This window comes from Biomphalaria glabrata, chromosome 14, assembly GCF_947242115.1.
Source record: "Biomphalaria glabrata chromosome 14, xgBioGlab47.1, whole genome shotgun sequence".
NCBI lineage: Eukaryota > Metazoa > Mollusca > Gastropoda > Planorbidae > Biomphalaria > Biomphalaria glabrata.
In genome coordinates, this window is record NC_074724.1 from 28,433,600 (window position 1) to 28,450,705 (window position 17,106).

Genomic DNA, 17,106 nt, shown 5'->3' on the forward strand with positions numbered 1-17,106 from the left:
TAGAGCTGGGTGGACTCAGAAGATCCCGAAAATAAAAATCCCAGCCTTCAGGATTCGAACCCAAGACGCCGGTTCGGAAGTCAAGAGCTTTACCGCTCAGCCACCGGGCCTGCATATATATACTGAGGATATGAAAAAAAAATTTGATCTATACAAATATATTAACAATGATGTCACTCGCCGCTGGGAAAGGCGAACCGAACCGAAAAGAAAAATGAAAGGTAGTCAGGGGGCTCTGGGAGTTGTGTTTAATTAAAAACAATAAATTAATGTAAATAATTTAGTTTTGGGGACGTTATGTAGTGCGCTATATGAGGTAGAATAAAGATATATGATTTATAGCGCTAGGGTTACCAGAACTCTGGCAAAAGGAGGTCATGACCCTTTATTTCTTTCGTCGTTTCCTGCGCCGGCAGGCATTAGTCTAAAGTTTAAACTGTGAACATATCCGGCTGTAACCCTCAGTTTACTGTTATGGTAGACATCCATCAATTGAATTCGATTCTTCTGGTTCAAGGGCAAAGATCTGGTCTCGTTAATTCCAGAAAGATGGCACACTTTTTTTTACATGGCTTATATCAACTCACTCTGTCTGTCTGTGTGTCTGGCCAAAAGTTTGTACACGTTATTTCTCCAACACTCTATCTCGGATCAAGCTGAAATTTTTGCACAATTAGTTCTTTTACCCGACTACACAAGAATCGATAAAAAAAAATTATTAACGAATAAGTTAATAAACGATTGGTAATAAATTACTTTATTTGGTATCTCAAACAAGGTAAAGAAATACTACTTGACTGAAGTGGTGGTATAAGCTGAATTAGTCCTTTTATATTAGTCTGCGTCTGAGATTTAATGAACACAAACATGAAATAGAAACAATAGATAACTATACAATATTCCATGTTCATAGACTCTTCGCCAGCAGAGTGTTTACCGCGTTGGCTTGAGAACCCTGAGAAGGCTTTAGCCCACAAGTTCGAAAGTGCAGTGTTTCACGTGGATACGAAGACCCAGCTCTGACCTACATATTTTCCACACTTAGAGGAAGACAATGTCTGTCTGCTGGGGATCGATTTAAGTTTTCTTTTTTGCCGTCTGAACCTGTCTTAGGTGGTAGCTTTCAAAGTATTTTTACAAAGCTTATATCAACTCACTCTCTGTCTGTCTGTCTGGTAAAAGTTTGAACACGTTATTTCTCTCACACCCAATCTCGGATCAAGCTGAAATTTCGCACCATTATTTCTTTTACTTGACAAATCAAGAATCAATAATAAAAAAAAAAGATTAACCAATTAATTAATAAACTATTGGTAATAATTTAATTTTTTTTATATTGAATAAGGGAAAGAAATAGTAATTAGTGATAAAGATGTTGAATTATAACAATTATATTATAAACTAACGATTGATAACTATAAAACCTGATTTTCTCATAAGTATTTCCCTGGCACTGTGGTTACACTAAATATAAGATTTGTTGTTATTTTGTTTTAAATTAATCTGAAATATATATTAAGTCTTCTATAATGCAGATTAATGCTATTTTTTTTGTTTAATGGCTAGATATATAAATCTTGGTATATGAAGCCTAATTAGCCAGACCATCATCATGTTCTGAAGAAAACTTCCAATCAATTATCATTAACACGATGTTTGATTGCTAGTGGGCATACTTCTAGTCCCACACATTTGTCATTTCTGAGCTACCGTACTCTAAAAATTTGTGTAAAATAGCTTCAACGGATTTCCGTACAACGCAATCTCGAAGGGTAAAGAGGAGGCGATCGTAATACGTAAACCACTGAATGGAAGAGTTGTCCATCTTTCCAAACAGAATATAGGATTATCTCCCCTCAAATATCTTTAAATTCTAGGAAAACAGAATGCACATTTTTCTGCATAGCTTGATAATAATAGAAGAAGAAAATAACCCGCGTGTGTGTATGTTTAGCCTTAAACTCAGCTAAATAACAGGAAGAAAAACAGCTAAAAGATGCTGCACTGTTGGCAGATGTGGATTTATGCCATGTATCAAGCGAAAGCTAGATAAATAGCTGGGGCGAAGGGTGAACGGTGGCGGGTGGTTGTCACAGAGGGTCTAGGGCTCGCGCGATATATGTCACTGGCATTAAGCTTAAACCCTCACGCACCCACACTCACACACGCACACGTATTTAGCGGGCTGAGCTAAGGTCTTGTGTTGAGCCTTATTCGTCACACATGCGGATTTGTGGATGTACTTTTTGTTGTTATTCCTAGTGGGCTTCTGCACAAATAAAGGAATAATCTCAGTGGACCTTGGGCGACATGACCAAGCGATTCTAAGTGTGTATGCCTGTGTCTTCACGTGGATTTACAGCTATAGTAACCAGCTGGCGTGTTTCTTACGGAGTAACATTCGTGCTAAAGTTGATTTAATTTTGGAGGTGTTTAATAGTGTGATTCTGTCTGATTTTTTGGGGGTGGCGAGTGGGTCAACCACCCAAGGCCCTACGACTGAGGGGAGGGGAAATAAAAGGAGATTTTTTTGTCACCGTCAGTCCATCGTACAACTCTGCAACATGTTAAGTACCCGGTAGTACCGTTACTGATCCGTTAAAGACGAAATACGGGGGATCTCTACTAATACAGTTCTCATAAAACCAGGACTAGTTGCTCCGTAGTCTAGATGAATGTCCATGAAAGATTTTAGCATGATCAAACTACTGTAACTATACACCTTTCAGCTTCAGCATTAGACGCAGGCAAATACGTGAGTGTAGCGATCTGCAGTCAATTTTGAAAACTTCCCCAGAAGCACTGTTTGGTGTTATTTGATTACAAAGGGCGCATGTCTATGAAACAGTCAAAACTGACGTATACTTTCTTTACTGTACAGAAACTTTTCAGAGACCTTATGTGTGACCTCCGTAATCGAAGGTGTCGCCCTATGCATACAGACTAGACCTACAGTTCCCTTAGGCCCAGTATAAAACAGTCGCACATGGCCCCCATACACTGCAACGGCCGCCACTGAGTACAAGAAGTTAAAAAAACAACTTGAGAAGGGAAAGGGATGTGTACTTTTGTAGATTGATTACTTGAATGCAATAATGTTAAGTTCACGCTGTCCCGGGTTAAAGGTCGAAGGTTAACGAGTATGCAGTGTGGTCAGCACAACAAATCAATCGCCTTCACTTTGCCTAGCTCAGGATAGGAACAGAAGAGACCTTAGCTATATTAAAAGTAAAGTTTCCCCTTTCAGACCTTAGCGATATTGAAAGTAAAGTCTCCCTTTTCAGACCTTAGCGATATTAACAGTAAAGTTTCCCCTTTCAGACCTTACGATGTATGGGGCAGATGATGTTATGGTCATCTGTTATCTGTTATCATTTCAGTGCAGGCTTAAAACCACAACACACTTTTTAAAATATGCCCTTTCAAAACATAGCTTTTATTCAGCGAAATTGCATAAATTATTATGAATAAATCTTTAATACATCTATACTGACACGAATAAATGTGGAAATATTTTTACTACTATTTTTGTTATGCGCTTTTACCTGTTTTTTTTTTTTTTTAGAAGTGGGGGAGGAGGGGGTATCTGGGAGAAGTTTCTCCATGCTGCCATTTCAAAAGCAATATAAATTTTTATAAATGCTCTTAGTCTAAATTCAAATTCGAGGCTTCGAACATTAACGATGTATCTTAGCGTTTGAGCTGCAGCTAAATATGATAAGCAATTGCTAATAAATATAGAAGGTTTTATGGTTATCTTTTGTTGGTTTCAATTTTTTAGCCAAATAACTAATTCTCTACACAAGGCTTATCTTCCTTCCTTTAGCTTTATAATTGTCTGTATAAAAAATAAAGTTAATTAAATACGAGTAATGGACAAAATAGTTTGCTAATTTTTCTTTTATTGATTCGTGTGTTGTCATTGACAACGAATAAGTGTGCGAAGTTTCAACTTGATCCTAGAATGAGAAGTGGGAGAAATAACGTGTACAAGATTCCACCCGGACAAAGTTTATAGATAATCTTTATAAAAAAAAACCCAGCAAATAAAGAAAGGTTGTACAGATACTAGTCTAGCAACACACACACACACACACACGCGCACAGCAAGACGTTTTAAAAGCTTAAAGATTTTAGGGGGGGGGGTAATGTTGAGCACTACTATTTCTAGAGCTTGATTTGAATAAATCTCTCAAATATCAGCTACTGTAAACACTCTTTTATTTACAGTACCTGAGCTATTATATTTTCATGGGAAAACATTTAAGTGCATTTGAATAAACAGTAGTGCATACTGGACTACAAAATTTTCTTCTAACTAGAAATTATAAAGGGAAAAAAATAAAATTATTTTTGGTCAATGAGAATTTACATAAATTACACAAAGTGGTGATAATGCTGTGGCAGGGGCCTCTGAAGTAACAAAAGTGGCAGTTTGTATTGTCATTAAAATGTAACGACATTACCCAATAAGCCTCCAGAATGATCTGTTTGAATAGAACGAAAAAGCCTGTTCAAATGTGATTGTTTCTTGTTTTCTTTACACGAGAGCTTTTTTTTTTTTTTTTACTGTAAGCCTTCTCTTTGTTGAAATGTCTGCTTCCTATAATAGCCAATTTATCATTTTGCAGACAAAGTGTCATTGGCATTGCTTATTTGAACAAGTAAAAATAACAGATAAAGCTACGGTTATAAACGACACTCTGATTAAGCGTGCGTATCAATTCTAGAAAACTACGGTGAAAGGTCTGAAAAAGGGGGGCGAGGGACAGAGAGTAGATAATGTCGTAAAGCTCTTGTTATTTAATGATAACCAAATATACATTTATTTGTTTTTTGTATAAGAGAACTGAGTTTTGTTTAAAAAATGTTATAAAGACACAAATGAATTTCCTGTGAAAAGGGGAAACAAAAATGTGGAAGTAGATTTCAGTTATTTTGATGAGCGATGCTCGAACTATTTAGCTGATAACTTTACATGTATGAATAGGTCCAAGTATTTCACTGATATAGTTTAACTTGTATGAATTGGTACAGTTTTTCACTGATTATTTACCTAGTGTGACCTGATCTAGATGTTTCACTGATAAGTTCTCTAGTGCGACATACAGAAAGTGATTCACTGATAATTTCTCTAGAGTGACTTGATGTAAATGTTTCACTCATAATTTCTCTAGTGTGACTTGATCTAAATGTTTCACGGATAATTTCTCGAGTGTGACTTCATTTAAATGTTTCACTGATAATTTCTCTAGTGTGACTTGATCTAAATGTTTCACTCATAATTTCTCTAGTGTGACTTGATCTAAATGTTTCACTGATAATTTCTCGAGTGTGACTTGATCTAAATGTTTCACTGATAATTTCTCTAGTATTACTTGATCTAAATATTTCACTGATAATTTCTCTAGTATGAAATAATCTAAATGTTTCACAGATAATTTCTCTAGTGTGATTTGATCCAAATGTTCCACTGATAAATTCTCTAGTGTTCCTTGATCCAAATGTTTCTCTTGTGTGATTTAGTCCAAATGTTTCACTGATGATAGTCAGGTTTGAACCCTGGCACATCGAGTCCAAAGCGCATACCATACTAACAAGCAGCCATCATTTGAATAAAACTAGTACAGAGGATGAAATGTCCAGAAAATATTGTATTAAGTGTTAGTACATGTTTCTTGTTCAGTTTCGTTGAGGTATGGAATGTACTTTATTCAGATAACACAAGTAGAGATCTAGGGATGAACAAAAAACTATAAATAGCTTTGGTGTATCCGGTGTAAAGGAACTCTTAATAGGCTATGCTTTTTTTTTTATCAAAGTTATAGGACAATTCGTTTGCACTTTTAGCACTGAAGAATCGATTTTTTTTATCAAAGTTATATGACAATTCTTTTGCACTTTTAGCACTGAAAAATCGATTATTTTCTAAAGTTCTCCAGTTTGTGGTGTTAATGGACCTCATTCACCAATCGTAAACAAACAACATTTAGCCACGTGATAATATTGATAAAACAATGAAAAAAAACGTATCACATGACAGCCTTAGTGTATTACGTAATCTTTATAGAAGAGATAGAGAATCACGTGGCTTAAAGGTGTTTGTTGACGATTGGTGAATGAGGTCGAATTTTAAAAATCTCCCAAAGCAGGGTTTACTGAAAGTGTAAGGGTCATGCTGTTTACCGCGTTTCCGTTTTAATACAGTTTAAAAGTTAAGCTTTAGATTATATCTTATTGGTTGAAGGCATGTGATAGTACACACTGATTGGATGATTCGACGTGACATCGCTCTGTGATTGGTGGATACATCGTGACAGCGATTAACGCTTAGCTTGCCCATGGGATAATTCGTCGATTGCTTTCATGTCATGAATCTTGGACAAATCTTCAAATTTTCGATGAACCAGATCTTAGCTCCGCCCACGTTTCTTTTTCTCGGAGCGTACTTGTCAACGATTGTGGCTTCATTAGGATTAAAAAACGATAGTGGAGGTAAGTCAATGCTTTGTTTATTTTTGGTTATTTATTTATTTTTTTCTAAAACACGTTCAACCATTGATTTAAAAACATGTTAGCAAAACTTCGTGCCTTGAATACCAGTACTTGAAGGCCATCCAGATTGAAATGTAGATTTTGTTTGGAAGAAAATACTTATTAATTACTGTGAACCCTCGGAAGATCGCTGGGCCGCAACCTCTCCACCGGGCTCGATTCTGAGCAACTTTCTTCATCTGCTCCTATGTCATTCCAGTATCCTCAGCTTCACTGATGACCGACACAGATTTGCTTGGACCTGTTGTCCACGTGACTATTTCCTTTTGGATTTCAATCAAGTGCCTGCCTTGCAACTTTGATACTTAGTTTTCTCAGGGTGGGTTCTATCCTTTAGTGTCAAGTTTGCCGTTTCTGTAGCAATTGTGGTTTTACAAGGTGGGGTCGGTAGCCCCAAGCCAATCCCTCCTCCTTTTTCACCCGGGCTTGGGACCGGCATACCAAGAATAGCGATGACGTGGACGCCAATATGAGGAAAGGGACGTCCTCGTATAACTTGGCGCCACACCTTCATAGATGACGTCAGAACGGTGTGCACAAGGTGGGAGGAGGCTTCAGATATTGCCAGTGACAGATCTTTGTGGAGACAGCTTGCCGCCCAATGCGCCGAACGGCTCGGGAGGAAAAAGTCTAAGTCTAAGTGTCCTATCCAGCTCCGCTTTGGCGTTTTAATATTCTGGGCTATGGGTTTTTTGCTTGGTTCTCTCCCACAAGTTGACAGTAGATATCTTTTCTAGCCACCTAGTTCCCAGTAACCGGCATAGGCAACTGTGAAGGTCTGGAGTTTTTGCATATTTATTTTCGGGACTCTCCATGTCTCGGAACCGTAAAAAAAAACAACGACTTAACGTTTGTGTTAAAGAGTCGGATCTTATTCTTTAAAGAGAGTCCTTTGGAGCTCTAGATCGTTTGAAGAGTGGTCAAGGCAAACATAGATTGAAGTTAGTATTGCTGGTACTGTTACAGTTTTTATGTTTACTGACTAAAGATTTTTTGTATGGTTCTCATTAAGGAAAGTTATGTTCTTTAGTTTAATTAGTAATATAATATGTCACTAGTGACTCAATCTTACGTCAAAAGAAAACAAAAAACAGAGTGCTGGTATAAATATAGTTTCACCCGTTGGTTCGTTCTCAAAGTTCGTGGTCTCAAAAATATAAAAACCTCTGTCTTTAACATGCATTGCTTACCATACAGCGGACCCACAGGGGCAGCCTACGAGTTTTTGTGACAACACTACTTTTTTTTTCAGTGTGTTTCTATGAATATTTTTAAGTTTCATTTCATAACAAACCAAAAAAAAAAAACAAATTGCCCAAAGTTAACATAAGTAAAAAACTTATATAGATCAGGACCTCCTTTTTAGACGAACAGGAGGATACTCTCGGTTACTATGATGGATGTAAAATCGTGGCTCACTTAGTGTTGATGTATCAGTTAAGGAGGATAGCCGACACCAAAGATGTACAACAAGCCAAGAAACTCATAGCAAGTATGGACAGAAGAAGAAATGATTATTAACTAATTACGATGAAGTCAAAAGTTCACTCATACGTGAACCACGCAGTTGATCTGTACTTTACTAATTAGCTAAACACAGTGGCCACTCAGTATTCGAAGGAGTCTGAAATCGTAAGATAAGAGTATTCCAACGAAATATCTGATGTCTCTGAACCTAAACAGATATTCGAACCTCGGACACCCAGGGCAAGGCAGCAAGTACGAGTCGAGTGCGAGCGCTGATATCAAGGGTAGGTTTGATTCAGCCTACCATTGAAGACTCGAAAGTTGTGCAAAGTCCTTACCTTTGATTGTTGTCTCTGATTATCATAACCGAATCCTCAAGTACCGGAGTAATCATTTAACATCGAAAATCTTTCTGAAATAGGACTATCTGGTTATTAGAACCAGATAGATGGTGTCCAGAAGTAGTTTGACTAACCGAAATCGACTGTAGGGCTGCTTGTTAAATATGAAGTTGGCGTGCATACTTCGGACCACGGAAATCGAAATATTCTACGTTTTTAAAGAGTATAAGTCCAAATAAGTCAACTAACGTTGCAAAGGAGAGGGGGATTCCCCAGAGGAAAAGTAGCAGAGAAGACAAGAGCAATTTAACACTGCATTAATGGAAATAGTTTTCCACTTCAAACCGGAAATACTCCTTCCCTCCATCTTATTACAGCACATCTCATCTCATCGCATCACATCTCATTGCAGCACATGACATCACATGACATCTCATAGCATTAAATCTCTTTACATCACATGACATCACATCTCATCACATCACATCTCATTACATCACATGATATCACATTACATCTCATCGCATCACATCTCATTACATCACATGACATCACATGACATCTCATCGCATTAAATCCCTTTACATCACTTGACATCACATGACATCACATCTCATCGCATCACATCTTTTTACATCACATGACATCACATCTCATCGCATTACATCACATGATATCACATGACATTTCATCGCATCGCACTAAATCACATCCCATCACGTTACATCACATCACATCTCATCACATCACATTAAATCACATCTCACCACATAATTCACATCACATTACATCCCATTACATCACATCACATCTCATCCCATTACATCATATAATATCTCATCATATCTCGTCCCATTACATCATATCCCATTACATCACATAACATCTCGTCACATCGTATTACATCACATCTCATTACATCACATCACATACTTTCTCATTTTAGACCATTACATCACATCACATCATCACAACCCATTACATAACATCACATCTTATCCTATCACATCATTTCCCATCACATCTCGTCATATCACATTACATCACGTCACATTTCATCACATTACATCACGTCACATTTCATCACATTACATCACGTCACATTTCATCACATTACATCACGTCACATTTCATCACATTACATCACGTCACATTTCATCACATTACATCACGTCACATTACATCACATTACATCACGTCACATTTCATCACATTACATCACGTCACATTTCATCACATTACATCACGTCACATTTCATCACATTACATCTCGTCTAAGCATGTAAGCAAAAATGATCCAAAAACGGTTTCACTGAGTCTGTGATGGCTTGTTCGGGATTTTATCTCGGCTATGATACCCTCCAAGATTCATTGCTATTTTAAAGCAACAGCACAGGGGTTTAAAAGGTCAAATCAGGTACAATGGAGACCTATCAGCTCACTTCTCTATAGAGAATGGTGTGAAGCAGGGCTGTATGCTTGCTTCAACACTCGTTGCAATATTCATTGAAGCAATGTTAAATAAGACAAGCAAAATAAAAAAAAGTAAAGTACTTTAAAAAAAAAAAGCTTATATTATGTGTATCAATTAGTTTGGATCAGTCATGTAATTAAATTTGTAATAGATATAGACTAACAACACTAAATCTGTGCGATTAGAAATATTTTTACCAATTGTTTTTGTTTAGCGCAATTTTATGCTTTTAGCCTTCTCAATTCGCTATGATCCTATCACTTGTCTGGACCAGTTGGAAAAGGGGTGGTGGAGGAAGAACACGGTATCTAAGTGATCTTTTTAAAATGTTTTTATTTAAAAAAGTGAACGACCTGAACTCGAACTCGTGGGCTAAAGCCTTCTCAGGTTTCTCAAGCCTACACGGTAACCACTCCGCTAGCGAAAAGCTTATGAACATGGAAGATTGTATTGTTTCTATTTCATGGTTTTTGTTCACTAAGCCTCAGAGAACGACTATTAAGGGGACGAATTCAGCATATTCCAACACTTCAGTTAAGTACAATATATTTCCCTTGTTCGAGATACCAAACAAAGTAATTAAATACTAATAGTTAATTAACTAGCGGCTCTAAAGATTTTCCAAGAAATTTGACAGTGGATGTATATCGTTAAGAAAAGAATTACTAGCTGGCCACACTGGGAAAACTTGAGTTTGACCGTTATAATTTTTCAACGAAAAACGGTTTTATTAAGTGTTCCAGGCTGAAATCATTACGAAGAATAAATTAGGAACCTTAAGATCAGTGGTCTTCAACCTTTTTCGGCCTTCCGCCTTATATTCGTATTTTTTCTTGTAAAAATTCCGCCAGCATCCCCTCAAAGAAAAATACTAATAAAGACGCGCGAGAAGGCAAGTTTGAATAAAATGCCATTTATTTATTATTTAATTCTCGTGCAGTCTAAAGCAGATCTTTAATTATATAACTATTTTGCAAAAATTTTTTTAAATAACTTGCAGTGATTACTCACAAGAATTAAAATCCTTTAAATAGACCCTTTTAAGTTATTGAATATTAGGGCCTACTGTTTTCGGGTTAAATTCTAAATTTAGTTTTATTTTACACATAAATATTATCATTGCCAAGTATGCGGCCGGCTTTTTAAAGCGAGGATTGGACTTTACAGCCATCTTCAAGTCTATAGGATATGAGAAATGTGCTCATCTTCGATCACGAATGAGGAGCTATACATCAATGCTAAATTTACTAAAAAATGAAATTGAGCTAATGGGAACCTCGTGCCTCTTGCAGCCTGACAAAATAATAGAAATGTCAATCTTTAAATTAGCCAAAGCAAGCCGAAGGTCTCTTCTAGTGACTGTATCCAGTCTATTTCTTTACTTATTTAGTTTGTTACGCACTAATCTAGTTTAACCATGTATGTTGATGAACAAAAAATCCATTTTCGACCACAGTTTTGAAATTTTACAGGAACAATTAATTGCAGCCTTATCTCTGATGTGCTTCCTATGTTAACATTCTTTCTACTGAAGACACAGTAACATTGAAAACCACTGCTTTAAATCTCTGGGGGCAGATGATGTCTCTATGGCCGACGGTGAACGTTGGCGTCATGTGACCGACACAATGACCAATCATCTTTACTTCTCCATCCTAAGTCAGGTACCCATTAGAGGTGGGTGCCATAAAAACCAGTCTTCAACGGGATTTGAACTCGAGATCCCTCATTTCGGAAGTCGAGCACTATACCACTCGGCCACCACCACCACATAGACATAGACAAAAGTTGATAAGGGGATATGAAGAACTTGAAAATAGGGTGGAGGGAGGCAAGGGGTACTATATTGTAATAAATAGTCCCTGTAAGTTGTAAAGGATTTATCATAATACAGTACAAATCATCGCCATTCGACGCTGCGCCATCGGCGACCTTTCTAATGATTTGTTTTTTTAGGTCAGTGCATATAAAATGTCTATAAATAGGTCAAACAGCGGTGGCTGAAACTTCGACACGAATTGGCCAGTGACGCCGTGTAACCCATGACGCTGTGTTATCCATAATGGTGTGTTACCCGTGACGCTGTGTTATCCGTGACTCTGTTATACGCGTGACGCTGTGTTACTCGTGACGCCTTGTTACACGTGATGATTTGTTACTCCTGACGCTGTGTTACCCTTGACGCTGTGTTGCTCGTGACGCTGTGTTACCCGTGACGCTGTGTTATCCGTGACGCTGTGTTACTCGTGACGCCTTGTTACGCGTGATGCTTTGTTACTCCTGACGCTGTGTTACCCTTGACGCTGTGTTGCTCGTGACGCTGTGTTACCCGTGACGCTGTGTAATCCGTGACGCTGTGTTACTCGTGACGCTGTGTTACCCGTGACGCTGTGTTACCCGTGACGCTGTGTTACTCGTGACACCATTTTACCCGTGACGCTGATTTACCCGTGACGCTGTGTTACTCGTGACGCTGTGTAATCCGTGACGATGTGTTACTCGTGACGCTAAGTAATCCGTGACGATGTGTTACTCGTGACGCCGTGTTACCCGTGACGCTGTGTTACTCGTGACGCCATTTTACCCGTGACGCTGATTTACCCGTGACGCTGTGTTACTCGTGACGCTGTGTAATCCGTGACGATGTGTTACTCGTGACGCTGTGTAATCCGTGACGATGTGTTACTCGTGACGCCGTGTTACCCGTGACGCTGTGTTACTCGTGACGCTGTGTTACCGCTGACGCCGTGTTACCCATAACGCTGTGTTACTCGTGACGCCGTGTTACCCGTGACGCTGTGTTACTCGTGACGCTGTGTTACCGCTGACGCCGTGTTACCCATAACGCTGTGTTACTCGTGACGCCGTGTTACCCGTGACGCCGTGTTACCCATAACGCTGTGTTACCCGTGACGCTATGTTACCTTTAAAGCCGTGTTACCCGTTACGCTGTCTTACCCATGACGCTGTTTTTTTTTAATGGAAACGTAGTCTGAGACACGTTGAATAATCATCTCGTCATCTACAAAAGTTATACATATACAACACCACGTTGCTGATTTTATCGCATACAATGTTTAATTCTCCACGTTTCCAGGTTCACTGGTTAACGAGGGAATTAAGTGGCCAGCACAATGACCAGCCTCCTTTAATTCCCCAAACATATGTCAGATACCATTTAGAATAGGGTGAACTGATGGGTATCCAAAAAATCTCAGAGTAAAAAGTTCCAGACTTCATTGATGTTCAAACTCGAGACTTTTCGGTTTTGTAGCCGAGCAATGTACCACTCAGCCATCTCACTTTGAGTAAGTATCTGGGTGAATTCAAGAGACTTCAGTTTGGTAGCCGAGCAATATACCACTCAACCATCTCACTTTGACAAAGTATCTGGGTGAAGTCAAGAGACTTCAGTCCCGACTTAAAATAGTTAATTTCGTCTTGTTTTAAAAGTTTTGGATGTTCCTTCAGAAAGGAATAATATTACATACAACCATCCAGCCCTAATCTCCCTTAGGACAGCGGGCCACGGCGGCGGGCAGGGTTTCAACCCGATACTATCGAGCCGACGTTCAAGAGCGCATACAACTCGGCCAGGCCGCCATCCTTCAAAAATTGTACATCTTTTTGAGTGAACCTAAGAAAGTAGAAAGACAAAGAAAACAAACTACAAATAACAGCCCACTAACAAACACTCCTAGATCTGATTTTGTACATGACAGTTAAATATGAGCACTCAAGCAACGATTATAATGTAAAGATCTATCTTGTCTTAGGCTAAAATAGAAAAAAAAATTCGGTGTTGAATAAAAAAAACAAACCCAGATGTGTGCACATTTTTTAAAATACTGCACGCTTTTGAATGACCTCCCCCCCCCCCCCCCATTTTATTTTTCTTTATAAAGATGTTGTCCAGACTCGAGTCTCTATTGTGCCAGCATTCATGACACCATTATCCTGGAGTAATAAATGTCTTTTCAGAGAAGTCTGAGACGCTGGTTGTCAGGCAGATGTCCTCTGTGAGACAGATCTCATCAATGTCTCACAGCTCTGTCTCTAAGACGCTTTTTTTTTCTCTCTGTAGCAGAACTTTTAAAGAAACTTATATCACCTTCAATTTCGTGGGAATGATTGCAGCACTATCTCTTGACAAATTTTTAAATGATACTCCATGAATCTCTTCGTAGCCAACACATTGGGTAGGTGGCATTCGAGGTTGAGTGTCATAAGCCGCTTGGCTATCTGTCAAGGGACGCTCGAGTTCGAACCCCCTACTCAAGCTGAATGTGTTTGCTGAGCTCCTAATGACAGCAGCTACCCTCTTCCTCCCATGTGTCTACACAAAAATGATTGGATCAGAGCGTATTGTGTATACAGTAGTAGACTAGTAGGAAACTCAGTACAAAAGTAATGACGCCTGTATTTCACCTTTTTACAATGTCTCGTAACTTCGTAGCAACTTCTGGGTGGGGAAAACTTTCTGGGTCGAACCTGGACAAGGATCTTGAAGAAGCTCTAACGATTTTCCTAGAAACGTAACAGTTGATGGATAGGAAAAAAGAAATACTAGCAAGTTGGCCACTCCTGGAAAACCGTTATAATCTTTCAAATACATTGAAATTTAGAGAGCTAGAAAATATTTATCTTAAAGGGACTATATGACTTCGGGTATTTCCGCATGTAGGCGGCCAGTAGGCCCTATTCATTGTGATAAATTAATGTTCAGAAATATCTTGCGCACAGTACCTTAAGCCTAGATCTAAAGGCCTATCATTTGAATATTATGAATTATAGTAGATTTATACATTCCATTTTTTTTTACAAATCTATCATTCTTTAGTTATAAAGATCAAAATAAGATGTATAAAGGAAGTATTGTCCTTTTTTTTGTTTTAAAGTATTTTTTAACGTTTGACTCTGCCTTGATCGAGGTTCGTTAAAGGGAAACAAAATTTCTCGCATTACTATTAGCAATGGCCACTGATGAATTTTCATACTATACAGCACTACCTAGTAAGAATCTTCTTGGGTTTTATCAGGACTTTCAAGATGTCTTCGAGGTCTGTTGTGACCACTGAAACCACCATTGGGTATATTGTCATTTTAGTATTCCCCTACGGTCAGTTGATCTCTAAGCTTAGGTTTTCATTTTTTTGTTCTTTTTACAAAACTTATTTAACTTACTCTGTCTGTCTGTCTGTCTGTTTGTGTGGTACAATTAGTGTACACGTTATTTCACTTTCATTCATTGAGTGTCGTGATATAGTGGACACTGGTTATTTCGCATTTTTCTTACTTTTAGAATGCGACAGTAAATATGAAAATGTTTCTCTAAATAAAGTACTATTTGTCTCAGTGACCTCTTTTCCCGTGTCAAGAACTATTTGCCTCAGTGACCCCTTTTCCCGTGTCAAGTACTATTTGCCTCAGTGACCCCTTTTCCCGTGTCAAGTACTATTTGCCACAGTGACCCCTTTTCCCGTATCAAGTACTATTAGCCACAGTGGCCCCTTTTCCCGTATCAAGTACTATTTGCCTCAGTGACCCCTTTTCCTGTATCAAGTACTATTTGCCTCAGTGACCCCTTTTCCCGTGTCAAGTACTATTTGCCACAGTGACCCCTTTTCCCGTATCAAGTACTATTTGCCTCAGTGACCCCTTTTCCTGTATCAAGTATTATTTGCCTCAGTGACCCCTTTTCCCGTGTCAAGTACTATTTGCCTCAGTGACCCCTTTTCCCGTGTCAAGTACTATTTGCCACAGTGACCCCTTTTCCCGTATCAAGTACTATTTGCCTCAGTGACCCCTTTTCCTGTATCAAGTATTATTTGCCTCAGTGACCCCTTTTCCCGTGTCAAGTACTATTTGCCACAGTGACCCCTTTTCCCGTATCAAGTACTATTTGCCTCAGTGACCCCTTTTCCCGTATCAAGTACTATTTGTAACAGTGACCCTTGAATCAATTTATTCCTTTAAATCTAGGTCTATGGTGTGTCTGTAAAAAAAAAATCCCCTTTCAGACCTTGTGGTCTATTAGGCAGATGATGTAAAGGTCATCTGTTTCTGTGGCATACGGTTAACGAGGGTGTCATGTGGCCAGCAACACGACCAACCGCCTTTACTTTTCTCCAATTTCAGGTACCCATTAGAGCTGGGTGGACTCAGAGACGTCCAAAGATCCGAAATTACAAATCCCAGTGGTTTGTCTGTAGAGATGTGGCAAAATAATTATAAACAGCCATTTTAATGTTTCCGGTCTATGAAATTAAAAAGTAAAAAGTTGATCAGTTAAATATTTCAAATGGTATATTATTATACGTTACTTTGTGTGTTTGTGCACAGTTTTTTTAGTATTTTTAAATAAAAAAAAAATTCGCTTTGAGCACAAAATACGTTTTTATACAAATGTTGATTTGAGGGCCAATCACAGCGTTCTTGATAATATTATGAAATCTTAAAGGGCCTTACTGTGGTCCATTTCAAGACAGTCCAAACGGCCCACCTAAAATTTGTCCGAACTTTCATTTAATCAGTCCGCCCCTGCGTATTAAATATCCAAGACCAACTCAACATTTGTGGCCTGGTGTATGCGTACGGCCAGCGCTGCCAGATTTTTGCCAGAGTTGGTCTGACTATTAAAAATAAAAAGGTCTTAGCTGTTTACCTAAGGTCAGAGGAAGCAGTACTGAACTGAAGTTCCCTCTGGGAGCACTGCGGAGAAGCTGAGCCAATAGACTCATAAAGCCCGGCCCCCCCTCCCTCGTAAATGGGGAAAAAACAAAGCCGTGGCTTTAACGAACATGGTCTTTTGTCATCAGGCCAATGTACTTCTCGCAACATGGTCAAGAAACTTCATGCATGAGCATTCGTATCCAAGCCCGAGAAAGCTTTAGCCCACAAGTTCGAATTCAGGTCGTTCCATAAAAAAAAAAATACATTTAAAAAGGATCTTCCCCCCCCCCTTTTTCCAACTGGTCCAGACAAGTGATAGGATCATAGCGTATTGAAAACGCTAAAAGCATGAAATTACGTTTAACAAAAACAACTGGCAAACAAAAAAATATTTCTAATCGCACAGATTTATTATTGTTAGTCTAGATCTATTACAAATTTAAGTACATGACTGATCCAAACTAATAGGGTTTGTTGGACTAGTCCGTTTCGTTTCTTTGATATTGGGCCGGAAGTCGCTTTTTTATTTATTTATTTTATGAGTATTTTACCCAAGATCTGTGTTGTTTTTTTAGGACTAGCTTATTTCATGTACCC

General features: G+C 38.5%; 1 protein-coding gene across 13 annotated transcripts in view; it reads left to right on the forward strand.

Annotated features, from left to right (window-relative positions):
• Nucleotides 1–1,859: 1,859 nt before the first annotated feature.
• LOC129922889 (uncharacterized) overlaps nucleotides 1,860–17,106 on the forward strand; it is a 78,078-nt gene continuing 62,831 nt past the window's right edge. The window contains exons 1-2 of one of the 13 annotated variants that reach the window (XM_056011008.1): nucleotides 1,860–1,944; nucleotides 6,248–6,495. In XM_056011008.1, the coding sequence (XP_055866983.1) occupies nucleotides 6,372–6,495 (124 nt within the window). In that variant the 5' untranslated portion in view covers nucleotides 1,860–1,944; nucleotides 6,248–6,371. Of the gene's footprint in view, nucleotides 2,032–2,069; nucleotides 2,430–2,510; nucleotides 2,756–4,889; nucleotides 4,981–6,149; nucleotides 6,496–17,106 lie in introns of those variants that run through there. The other 12 variants (XM_056011010.1, XM_056011009.1, XM_056011000.1 and 9 more) reach the window with 12 other exon arrangements.